This window comes from Euleptes europaea, chromosome 15 (genome assembly GCF_029931775.1).
Source record: "Euleptes europaea isolate rEulEur1 chromosome 15, rEulEur1.hap1, whole genome shotgun sequence".
Classification (NCBI taxonomy): Eukaryota; Metazoa; Chordata; class Lepidosauria; order Squamata; family Sphaerodactylidae; genus Euleptes; species Euleptes europaea.
In genome coordinates this window covers 38,962,307-38,975,684 of record NC_079326.1, presented here as the reverse complement: position 1 = coordinate 38,975,684, position 13,378 = coordinate 38,962,307, and the positions used below count along the sequence as shown (strand labels likewise).

The following is a 13,378-nucleotide window of genomic DNA, read 5'->3' as shown; positions in this document are numbered from 1 at the left end:
TGCTAGTGTCTAAGAACTGCTGGTTTATGCAATTTTAAAATGGCTGTACTATGCTTTTGAGTTCCTGTTTATATATAAAAGGTGGGAGATACATTTCAATAATTTAAAAAAATACATAAATATGGGGTAGGAACCCAAGAACTGTAAGCAAAGCTCTGCTTGCGCAGTGGGGCTGTCCGGCCTCTTGCTATCTTTCGCTGCTCTCCTACACCACCCAAAAAGCTCTTGCAGAGGAATAGGGGACCCCTCTGAAATGGTGTGGGATGTGAAACAGGCAGGACACTGCTGGACTAGGAGATTGAGAACCCCTCCTTGTGCGAGCAAAGACAGCCTTCCACCGATGGAAGAAATCTCTTTGGAGCCCAGACAGGGCCTGAGCTGCCTAAAGGCTCGAACATCCTTTTGCCAACAGAAACTGGCCCAAGAAAAGGTCTATTTTCACACATCTCCTTTTCTTGTGCCAAATGTCATGGGCAGTAATAATGTCCTTACATCTAAGTAATGCATTGCAGTGGCTGTTAAAAAAAAATCTCTTATCTTAAGGGATTTAGGTGGAGCCGAATAACAGTTATTAACTAGCCCATTGTGGTTTACAGCTCTTTGGATGCTGTCTGTAGCAGAGCCTCTAAAAACAACAGGGGTTCTTTAAAAACATTCAAAAGTCCTTCCCATTTTTTTGCAAAAGCGTCGCTCCCTTTTATCTTTCCTGCTGCTTTCGCCCTCTCTCGAACTACTGCAGGCCATTTGGTAAACGTAACAGCTGAAGATCCTGTTGGGTTTTTGTTCTATGTGCAGCACCACATTTCTGTCAAAGTAAACTTCGTGGCTGTAAGTCTGCAGGGAGAGAACAAAGTAAATAGTCATTTTCGTTTCTGCCAGGTAAGGGAAGAGAGAAGTACAGGTAGCAAGCACACAGGCACTTTGTGGTGAAAAACACACCACAGACATGACTCCTCCTCGCAGATTATAACCTTAAGCACTTGCTTTGAGTAATGACAGAACACAGCTCTACCCAGAAGCTGCTCTACGGAACATCATCCTGGTGTGACTGCAATGGGTGTGACCAGGTATTGGGGACAAATTACTCCCTTTGTTTCCTGTGTTGAAGGACAAACTGACACCAGCAGCCTAGGCCAACAATGCTGTAGAAACTCCCCACCACCATTACCAAATTTGGAGGTAACCTGCATGCTCACAAAAAAGTATTACCAAGGTTTCAACCTTTCGGTCACCAATCTCAAAGTAGCCCCAAAGTGTTGGCTTCAAGAGATCTCCAAGTTAAGTTTCATAAACGAGTTAGATTCATAGAATGGGAAGGGACCACCAGGGTCATCTAGTCCAACCCCCTGCACAATGCAGGAAATTCACAACTACCTCCCGCCACACTCCCAGTGACCTCTACTCCATGCCCAGAAGATGGCAAAAAACAAACAAACAAACCAAAACCGTGTTTTACCTAGTTGACAATTGCACACACATTTTAGATGGGAGACATATACAGCCCAGTATAACAACTTGTAGACAATCTAACCAGATGTTTGTATAATTGGAAATATACTATACAACCTACATATATGCCTGATCTGATATATATTTGTCTGTATATGTATGTATATCTGTAAATATGTGTATATGTTTTACATGGGTATCAATTGACCACTGAGGAAGGCCAAACAGGCCGAAACGCGTCTGACATGTGGTTACAGTATATCAACCTAGGATATGCCACTGTGCTGTTTTAACGATATTTTAAAATAATTTTAATCCTGGCATAGCGCCTTAAATATATTATATATTCTTTATCTATTTATTTTTTTATCCGACCCAACCTTGGGTACCCAGCTTCTGTTTTTCAGGTTGGGTCTCATTCCCTTTCTCTTTTTTCCTTGGAAAAAAAACCCCTCCAGGATCTTTGGCCATTCGGCCCTGGAGGAAAATTGCTTCCTGACCCCAAAGTGGCAATCGGCACTACCCTGGGCATGCAAGAAAGGGCCATGAGAGCCAAACACTGATGCAAACCTTCCTCCCCTCCCTCTCATGATCTGCCTAAGGTCATAAAATCAGCATTGCTGACAGATGGCCATCTAGCCTCATCTTAAAAACCTCCAAAGAAGGAGAGCCCACCACCTCCCAAGGAAGCCTGCTCCACTGAGGAACTGCTTTAACTTTAGAAAGTTCTTCCTAATGTTTAGCTGGAAACGCTTTCGATTTCATTTCAACCCACTGGTTCTGGTCTAACGTTCTGGGGCAACAGAAAACAACTTGTTCTTGCCATCATGGTACTGAATCTAGTTTTCCCACAGCGTGCAATGCATTCCTCTTCCCAAACAGTCCTTTCCAACCTCAGGAAAGTTTATTCTCAGAATCACAAGACCTGTGTAGACAAACAGTTGGAAAGCTGCTGCAGAGCAAAGCTCTGCTGATGAAAGTGGCAGAAGGGAGTGATTTTGCCCCCTCCCCAAAGCACCTCCTGACCCATGTGGTTTTTAGTCCATGAAGGTCCCACAACCCTGGGGATACACTTCCTCGGGGTAAGAAAAGACTGTTGAAAGCAGTGGGAATGTGGGAAAGATCTGTAATCCTCATGTCTGCAGATTGCAGGATTCAACCCTCTTTCTCATAAGAAGTTCTTCGGGGAGAAATCCGCATGCTGCAGATGCATAAAAGGCCTGTGTAATCAGAATGTTATAGGTAATATTGTACTCAAGACATCTGCATGCGGCAGATGTTTTAGTGCAAACACAGGACTGGGAAATGAAGAAGAAGAAGAGTTGGTTTTTATATGCCGACTTTCTCTACCACTTAAGGGAGACTCAAACCGACTTACAATCCCCTTCCCTTCCCCTCCCCACAACAGACACCCTGTGAGGTAGGTGGGGCTGAGAGAGCTCTAAGAGAGCTGTGATTAGTCCAAGGTCACCCAGCTGGCTTCATGTGGAGGAGTGGGGAATCAAACCCGGTTCTCCAGATCAGAGTCCACCGCTCCAAACCACTACACCACGCTGGCTCTCAGAAGAGTGAAGTGAGCAGAAGAGTTTTGCAGAAGCTGATATCCTTTCTACGTACAACTGGACAAGGGTCTGCAAATTTAGTCACCTTGGTTGTGTTCTTCCTCTCTTTGGCAAGCAAGTGCCAGGAGGATTGGCACCGTGGTGGGAAAAAGTATGTCCCCCCCCCTCTACCCTGTCTTTGTGTCGCAGTTGCCAGACATGCTTCTGAGCATCATGATCCTCACAGGCACCCTTACAGGTATTCCCACATGGAATTTCTTTTGGACCTCTCAGTTTAGAATCTGAATGACACATCCAATGGCACACTAAGATGAGATACCAGACACATAAGCAAAAATATAAATCACTCACCACGTCCCACGACTCTGCAAAAAGAATGCGCTTGAGTCGAGTCCCAGACTCATTACAATGGAAGTCCAGATGAGCGGCCCCATCGCCCCCTATCTGAGTAACTGCCACGACAGACAGTAAATCCAATTCATCTTCATAGTCCACAATTTTGAAAGTCTTAGTCAAAAGAAAAATGAAACCCCATTAATGAGTAAATAAACATTTTTGGCTATGTGTTTGAATATTTCCTTGCTATGGTGCAAAAGAATTCATGAGGCAGGGAAGATAAAGGTTCTTGATTTATAACAGTGCTTTCTTTCATGTGCCGGCAGCTCATAGTGTAACCTATAGCAAATTTCTAGCCACCGCCATCATCTGTTTATAAACAGTAAGGCCTTTTATGCATGGCTGTTTCCCTCGCAGTCACCCCTCCCACAACTTCAGGTCTTTGTATTGATTATGCACGCCGTTTCCGACCGTCAGAGGTCTCCTCGATCTCCCCCTGAGTTTCCCCATATTTTGCCTGTGTTTTCAGAGACCTGTTTTATCTCAAAGTTGAAAACGCGGGCAAAACGCAAGGAAATGCAGGGGGAGAGCAAGGCAACTTCTGATGGTAAGAAATGGGTACTATTGGACTCGAATCTTTCAGATGATGGCTTGCAACATATCTTAGCTAATTTGACAGAAGTCCTTCTGAATTCTGTAAAATTTTACAGTTTTGCAATCCTATACAGAATTACTCCAATCTAACACCACTAATTTTAGTGGATTTAGACTAGTCACTTAACGTAGGATTTCTTGCTTATTTTCTCTCTCTCTCACACACACACACACGTATCTATACCGAGAGAATGAAAAAGCTGATTGTGGGATATAATGTAGGAAAATATGCTCCATAACTTAACATTACCTCTTAAGATCCAGTATAATTTATTGACTGTTAAACAAGGATTTGAATTTGTCCTCTTCTCCCCCACCTTCCCCATAAGAAATCCAAGAAAATATTTTTAACAAACATGTTATCCAAGTGCATATTTCCAGCCATACAATCAAACAGTAGGAGGACTATGGATAAAACTTTGCCCGCTTCTGTCTCTCTTTTTAAATATTTACCCATCTATCTATCTATTGGTAATTGAATATAAATAAACCGTAGGTTTTAAAGGCCACGGAGGAACCTGGGCCATGTTTTCGCCTAGACAATATTCATTTCCATGGAAACAAGGCTGAAAATGGTTTCCAGAAGCCGAGGAATTAGAATTCCTGTGGCTGTGTCATTTCGACTACGGTTCCTGATGGAGGGTGAAAAAACCAGTTTCCAAAAATAGTTTCTAATGATGCCGGGGTGGGGGTGTGTTACGATGCTCAGATCTGTAGTGTTTTCCTGGTGCTGTTTACCATCTTGTCATGAACGGCACGCTCTCAAATAATAAGTAGCAGGCAATGCAGTGGGCATTTAAATTGAGTATTCACATCGCCAACATTTTCATCAGCCAGCTAAGATTTCCTGTATCTCCTTTCATGGTATTTCAGACACTCCCATCCTCAACGATACTTCATTAGCCCAACACTCCTGGCAATACAGCTTATGCCACTTTTTCTCTCTTGCGATTGTAACAGCTGTGCATTTAGGGGAAACGTTTTACACTTCTTGAATCAGGAACTGATTAGCAAGCAGTGAGATCTGCTCTATTTTTTTAAAAAAAGGAACCCTTGCTTCTTGTGTTCCAAGTTGAGGTCAGAGAAGGGCTTGGATCCTGAGAACCCGCCAACAGAAAGAGCTGGTGGTTTGGGATCTTTCCAACCTCACATGAACACATGAAGCTGCCTTATACTGAATCAGACCCTTGGTCCATCAAAGTCAGTATTGTCTACTCAGACCGGCAGCGGCTCTCCAGGGCCTCAGGCAGGGGTCTTTCACATCACCTTCTTACCTAGTCTCTTTAATTAGAGACGCCGGGGATTGAACCTGGGACCCAGATGCTCTACCACCGAGCCACAGCCCCTCCCAGGGTCAAGGGACTCATGTACTAACAGCCACATTGGTTGGACAGCTGTAGCGGGCAGGGGGAAAGAAGAAGCGTTGGCTTTTACATGCCGACTTTCTCTACCGCTTAAGGGAGACTCAAACCGGCTTATAATCACTTTCCCTTTCCCCTCCCCACAACAGACACCCTGGGAGGTAGGCAGGGCTGAGAGAGCTCTAAGAGAGCTGAGACTATCCCAAGGTCACCTTGCTGGCTTCATGTGGAGGAGTGGGGGAATCAATCCCAGTTCTCCCGATCAGACTCCAAAAGGGAACAAACTCGCCCTTTCTGCCTCTTGCATGAGAGGCGCTCTGCTCCCTCCTCCCCACTGCGGCTGCCTGACTTGTGCAGCTGTTAGAGAAGGGCTTGGACTCTACAAATCTGCCAGCAGGGAAGACCTGACAGTTGTGCTCTGCTCCCTCCTCCCCACTGCGGCTGCCTGACTTGCATGGCTATTAGTGCATGCAATTCTGTTAGATATTGAGGGCCCATGGAATCGTGATTGTGGTTAGAAAGAGTCAGTTCACAGCACACAATAAAACAGAGTCAAAGACTTTTTCTTAATCAAGCAAATATCCTTTACTTTCCTAAACAAGGTAGGTTACATGGGATGAAAACAAATAACAATCTTTCTATCTAGTTCCCTATAAAACTTGCTAGAGATTTTAGCAGGTACTATGGCTTAAATCCCTTTGTCTGTGTCCCAGCTCAAGAGAGATGAAACAAGCATCTTGCATCTGTGAGATTCAAAAAGCTACTGACCATCCTGCCCTAAAGTTTTACAACCTTAACAAAGGAACAGGGCAATAAAGACAATCCTAACTCCGTGACATTCTGCACGTTTGCAATGGCGATTTGCTAGCCAATAGACTACTGACATCTGTTATTTCATCATCTTGAGACTATCTAAACTGTTGATATAAACAAATTAACCCTTTAACTGTCTTGACAGTTAATGGAACTCGCATTGATTCCGGCAATAAACTTTTCCTGGATCAGAAAGGGCTCGGGGGGGGGGGGATGTACAGAAGAGGCATGATGCTTGTGCCCCACGCAACACAGGATCCAGACCACTGTGTTGTAGGCTGTTTACATTAGCAGATTAATAGGTGCATAAATGAGTAAAAATTTCTCCCTATGTACATACCCGGCACATTAAAAAACAACAACCACAGGGTGGCATCTTCTGCTGGGGGCCAACAGTTTTAGAATGTAAGTTACCTCTTGCTCCGGATCATCATCAAGTAAGTTAATACGCTTCTTTACTACTCGGCCGGAAGCTGTTACCGTTACAGTGTTGTTAACCTTGAGATCAAAAAAACAAGGATACAGGAGAAAAATCAGATAGGTAGTGAATGAAGGGTAATAAAAAGGATTTGTTTTGTTTTTAGCTAAACATGGATTCCAAATGGGTTTATAGCACTGCTGTTGCTAAAGGACAAATTAGATCATGGTTTTAAATTATCGAAAAGTGTTGGAAAAGGCAGTTAGAAAATACAGACCTGGACCCTTTAACAGAGGAAGCATGGTACAGAGGTTAGTGTCAGACTAGGAGCTGGGAGACCCAGATTGGGACCCCCAGCTCTGCCATGGAAGCCCCCAGATGACCTTTGGGCCAGTCACACATTCACAGGCTAGCTTACCTCAGTGTTGTTGTGAGGATCAAATGAGGAAAGGAGATGATCTAGGTGACTATAGGTCCCCATTGGGGAGAAAGGTGGGGTATAAACGAAGTAAATAAAATAAATAATATTTTAAGCACCCTCTGCCAATACTTAAAGCACCCTCTGCCAATACTTAAAAGCATCTAATGGAATAAGGAAGTCTGTTCTGGGCTATTCCAGCAACAGTACAGACTACCAACCACTATACACTAGAGATGAAGCTTTTCAGCTGTCCTGGATATTTATAGCCCAAGAAATTATTGCAGGCTCTCTTGAATTGAAAATTCTTTATAACACTCTGAGCTTGAGATTCCCTTGTTTATTCAATACTAACTTAGGAGCACCATTCAGCCGTTTCTCATCCTCTCTTTATTAACTGTATTTTTCTTCTGTAACAATAGAATGTACCAAATTTATTAAAAACAGAGAGTTCATTCAGACCAAGAACATAGTCAAACAGTATACTCTAATACAATACACTGAAGAACTATACAGAAGAGATGAAAGGATGACAGATTCCTTCCAAGAAGAATCTTTTGAAGAACCTACAGTTTTAGAAAGTGAAGTGAAAGCTGAACTGAGAGCAATTGGGAGAAACAAATCACAAGAAGCAGATGGGATATTAATAGAGCTATTCCAAGCCACAGAAACTGAGTCCATCAACATCTTGACAAGAATATGCCAACAGATATGGAAAACAAAACAATGGCCCACAGACTGGAAACGATCCATTTACATTCCAATTCCCAAGAAAGGAGACGTCAATGATTACAGCAACTATCGGACCATCACATTAATTTCTCACGCTAGTAAAGTGATGCTCATAATCTTACAGCAAAGACTGTTACCATATATGGAACGAGAAATGCCTGATGTTCAAGCTGGATTCAGAAAAGGAAGAGGCACTAGAGATCATATTGCAAATTTACATTGGTTACTGGAGCATACGAGAGAATTTCAGAAGAAAATCAGCTTGTGTTTCATAGATTACAAGCAAAGCTTTTGACTGTGGATCATGACAAGCTATGGCTGGTTTTAAAGGAAATGGGTGTGCCACAACATCTGATCGTTTTGATGCGCAACCTGTACTCTGGACAGGAGGCCACAGTTAGGACAGAATATGGAGAAACAAAATGGTTTCCAATTGGCAAAGGTGTTAGACAAGGATGTATTTTATCTCCCTATCTCTTCAATCTATATGTAGAACATATAATTAGGAAAGCTGGATTAGATTTAGATGAAGTTAGAGATATGCCGATGATACATTACTGGCAGAAAATAGTGAAGACTTGAAACAACTACTGCTGAAAGTTAAAAGAGAAAGTGCCAAGGCAGGACTACAACTGAACATCAAGAAGCCAAAAGTAACGACTACAGGAGAATTACTCAATTTTAAGGTTGACAATGAGGAAATTGAAATTGTTCAAGACTTTCTATTCCTTGGCTCCATCATCAACCAAAAAGGAGACTGCAGCTGAGAAATCAGAAGGAGATTGAGACTGGGAAGGGCAGCCATGAAGGAGCTAGAAATGACTCTTAAGTGTGAGAGTGTGTCACTGGCCACCAAGATCAAGTTAATTCATAACATCGTATTCCCTAATACTATGTATGGGTGTGAAAGCTGGACAATGAAGAAAGCTAATAGGAAGAAAGTAGATTCCTTTGAAATGTGGTGTTGGAGGAGAGTGTAATGGATACCGTGGACTGCCAAAAAAACAAACAAATCATTGGGTTATAGATCAAATCAAGCCTTAACTGACCCTAGAAGCTAAAATGACTAAACTGAGGCTGTAGTCTTCTCATAACGTGACCAAAGTACAAGAGTCTCTGGAAAAGACAATCATGCTAGGAAAAGTTTAGGGCAGCAGGAAAAGAGGAAGACCCAACAAGAGATGGATTGACTCAATAAAGGAAGCCACAGCCCTCAATTTGCAAGATCTGAGCAAGGCTGTTAAAGACAGGATGTTTTGGAGGACACTGATTCATAGGGTCGCCGTGAGTTGGAAGAGATTTGACGGCACTTAACACACAGACACATACTATAATACTGTACGTTCAGTGTTAGATCAAATAACATGTCTCATCAATTGAGTCTGTGGTTTAATAACCAGTTTCCCCCCTCCAAATTATCACAAATGTCTTCCATGCCTTCCAAGAAAAAAAGAAAAGAAAAGAAAACCAAATGGAACAGGATTCAGAAGCCATGGGAAAGAAGCAGGTCTTTTATCCATGCCTGTTTCACTCATGGTCACCCCTCCGACAACTTCGGTTCTTTGTGTTGATTATGTGCCGTTTCTGACCATCAGGGATCGCCTTGCTCTCCCCCTGTGTTTCACTCCATTTTGCCCACATTTTCAAAGACCTGTTTTATCTTGAATTTGAAAACGCGGGCAAAATGCGGGGAAACGCAGGGGGAGAGCGAGGCGACCTCTGATGGCTGCAAAAGGCATGCATAATCAACACAAAGACCCGAAGTCGTTGGAGGGGTGACCGTGAGTGAAACAGTTGAGCATAAAAGACCACAGAGATAAACAAACCAAGGTTATAAAGCCATATTTATAACTCCTGGAGAAGACCCACCCAATACTGGTTTTTAAAAACTGTATCCAAATATTTTGCCTATGCCCTTTAAAACTTTCCCTGACTTTCTTCCCCCCCCAAAAAAGATTTTGCTCCAAACTTAAGATTTATCACCACTTAGTACATGAAAAGAGCCTGAATGTTTTTGCCCTTTAAAGGGCTTTTCATCCCTTCCTTGCTGAGCTGTTACAACACAGCTCAGTATGAGGGGCGGGGGAAGGGGATTCAGGGCCATGGGGGGTGTTGCAAGGATAGGGTTGCCAACCTCCAGGTGGTGGCTGGAGAACTCCTGCTATTACAAGTGATCTCCAGGCAACAGAAATCAGTTCACCTGGAGAAAATCGCCACTTTGGAAGGTGGACTCTAAGGCATTATACCCCAATGAAGTTCCTCCCCTCCCCAAACCCTGCCCTCTGCAGGCTTCACCCCCCCAAATCTCCAGGTATTTCTCAACCCAGAGCTGGCCATCCTACGCAGGGAAATGAGTGGGAAGGGGAGGAGCAGGGGTTGGGAGCCAAAGCAGCTGGTAGTGGGATGTGGGGGGTGGATCCTGGTCCAAATCCACATGCTGGTGTTGCTGCTATAGTGGTGAGGAGTGTGAAAACCCTTGTAGACACTTTTAGAGCATATGTTCTCTTCAAGGAGGAATTTCTCAAGTAGCATCATCCCCTTTCCAATATTTAAAAAAGGTAAAGGTCCCCTGTGCAAGCACCGGATCATTCCTGACCCATGGGGTGACGTCACATCCCAACGTTTCCAAGGCAGACTTTGTTTATGGGGTGGTTTGCCAGTGCCTTCCCCAGGCATCTTCCCTTTACCCCCAGCAACCTGGGTACTCATTTTACCGACCTCGGAAGGATAGAAGGCTACCTGAAAGTGACTTTTGTCAGGATTGAACTCAGGTCGTGAGCAGAGCTTGGATTGCAGTACTGCAGCTTACCACTCTGGGCCATGTAATATTGTCGTGTTATGTAAAAGTCGTGTTATGTGTTTGTGAGCTGCATCTGAACTATGACTCTGCAAAACATCAGCTCTTCAACCATAACGATCATTGTTATTTCATCATGATCTTCTAGATCTTTTCAACGCCAACCTGTGTTTGAGGCCTGCTTCTAAACAAGATATTTCAGGTGTTTGAAAAACATCCCAAAGCCAAATAGCTCATAGCCTAAGCAAAACCTCAGCCCACCTTCTACTCTCACCACAACATGCACGTACTTCATCTGAAGAATCTCAACCATCTCCCTTGAAAAACTCTACTCGTTGTGCAGAAGGGATCTTTGCCACTTTCCCCTTTTCACTGTATTGAGAACTCAATTCTGAGGGTCAGGAGACCCACAGGAATGATGCTATTTATTTATTATTTATTTATTGATACACGCATCTGTGGAAAAACTCACCTGTATTCCTGCACAAGGTTTTTGTTTCCTTTCGTGACCCCCCTCCCCCATTCATGTTTTGTTGTATCCAGGCCACTGTGTTTGAACAGGCACTGGGCAGTACCAACACTTCTGTCTCTGGTTGTTTAATCTGCAAAAAATTACTAATATATGCCATCACTGAGTGACAAAACTATATGCGTGAACCAGCCCTTAAGTGATAGTAATCTGCCTATAGTTAGAGGAAGTTCTCAGTTCAACTCTGGATCAATGCCTCAAGAAGAGGAAGAGAAAAAAGAGGAAGAGAAAGAAGAGTTGGTTTTTATATGCCAATTTTCTCTACTTTTTAAAGGAGAATCAAACTGGCTTACAATCGCCTTCCGTTCCTCTTCGTACAACAGACACCCTGTGAGGTAGGCGGGACTGAGAGAGCCCTAAGAGAGCTGTGACTAGCCCAAGGTCACCCAGCTGGCTTCATGTGCAGGACTGGGGAAACCAACTCAGTTTACCAGATTAGAGTCTGCTGCTCATGTGGAGGAGTGAGGACTCAAACCCAGTTCTCCAGATTAGAGTCCACCACTCTTAACCACTACACCACGTTGGCACTCTTATAATGGAAGTACAAATATAAAAATTAGAACTGTTTATATCTCGTTTTCTTGTTTTATTCTCACATCGTTTTCCCTGTGGGCCTCAATGATAAAGTCTTCTTTGATTTCCTGCTGTTCTGTGATACTATCAGTTTCCTTCAGTTTCAAAATTCTGTTGAAAGGGAGGAAAAATAAAGAAACAGTCACATTCTCAAGAAGACCTGGTCCAGACCAACATTTTCTCCCATCAAGCATTAATATTGCATTTACTATACAGTTCTATTGCTGCAATTATGGGCTGCTTGAAGGGATCTACTACATGATGGAATCAGGTAAGCAGGTTTTTAGCACCTTGTCAATAGATGGTGGCAGCAAAATCTACCCTACCTTGGACCTTTTCACTTAACTTGTATTTACCACTGACTCTAAGAATCCTCCTCCTCCCCCCAAAAATGTTCTACCTATACCCAAAGAGCTGTGCACTGTAGTGGTAGCAAAGGACATGACCCACAATTGCATCGGGATGGAGGATCCTGGTCAGGTTCTGACACAAGTACTCTGCCAAGTCAGTCAGTCAATCAATGGTGGTGTTACACGCTGGCGAGCCAGTGGGGTGTTGTGGGTAGAGCCGCGAACCAGCACCCTGGGTGACTTGGGTTTGAATCCCCACTTCTACCATGGAAGCTTGCTGGAGGACCTTGGGCCTGTCACAAACTCTCAGCCTGGGCTGCCTCAGAGGGTTGTTGTGAGAGAATGGAAGAAGGAAGAGCAATGTTCTAACTTGCTTTGAGTCCCAACTGTGAGGCAAAAGGGGGGATATAAATAAATAAATGTATGCAAATGCAAAATCTGCAGGCTAAGTGCCATTTGGACTGCAAGCATGCCTATGCAGTCAGTACAACATAGCTGGCTTGTGCATCACACCCTACCTCTGTAAATAAGAATGCTGAAAAGCAACAATTAGAACATAAGAACATAAGAAAGGCCATGCTGGATCAAGTCCAGCAGTCTGTTCACAGAGTGGCCAACCAGGTGCCTCTAGGAAGCCCACGAACAAGACGACTGCAGCAGCATTGACCTGCCTGTGTTCCACAGCACCTAATATAATGGGCACGCTCCTCTGATCCTGGGGATAATAGGTATGCACTTTGACTAGTAGCATCCATTTTGACTAGTAGCCATGGATAGCCCTCTCCTCCATGAACATGTCCACTCCCCTCTTCAAGCCTTCCAAGTTGGCAGCCATCACATCCTGGGGCAGGGAGTTCCACAATTTAACAATTTAATTAGGATCACAGGTATGACAAAGAAATTAGGTATCTGTATTTTCTGGTGTCACCACCCATGCCCTACTGGAGGCATGTAGAAAAATGTCTGCTCAAGCACTCTAGCTCCAACAGTATAAAAAATCAATTTTGAAATTATCATGGCATATGTAATCTTGTTGAATCGAAGCAACAGGGATGGCAAACACTAGACCCAAATGGAATAATCGATAGTGTATGTCTTTTTTCCACAAGAGAAAATATTTCTATGTCTTTCTCACCTATGAGATTGAACATAAGAGCATAAGAGCCCTGCTAGATCTAAAGTCCACAGTCAAGCATCTTCCTTTCTATAGCAGCCATCTGGATGCTTTCGGGAAGCCCATAAGCAAGGCTTAAAAGCTACAGCCTCAAGGCATATCCCCAGAACCTGTCATTCAGAGATATATTGCCTCTGGAAGTTCCATTTCTCTGTCATGGCTAATAGCTATTATGGATCTGTCCTTCATGATTTTTAAAAGGCATCTGTAGC

General features: G+C 43.5%; 1 protein-coding gene across 2 annotated transcripts in view; it reads right to left on the bottom strand.

The window, feature by feature from the left end:
* Positions 1-575: 575 nt before the first annotated feature.
* Positions 576-13,378, bottom strand: part of DCAF17 (DDB1 and CUL4 associated factor 17) — a 29,940-nt gene continuing 17,137 nt past the window's right edge. For both annotated transcript variants that reach the window (XM_056861440.1, XM_056861441.1), the window contains 4 exons: positions 11,666-11,753; positions 6,590-6,673; positions 3,363-3,518; positions 576-834 (listed from right to left, as the gene is read on the bottom strand). In XM_056861440.1, coding sequence (XP_056717418.1) covers positions 646-834; positions 3,363-3,518; positions 6,590-6,673; positions 11,666-11,753 — 517 coding nt within the window. In that variant the 3' untranslated portion in view covers positions 576-645. The remainder of the gene's footprint in view (positions 835-3,362; positions 3,519-6,589; positions 6,674-11,665; positions 11,754-13,378) is intronic.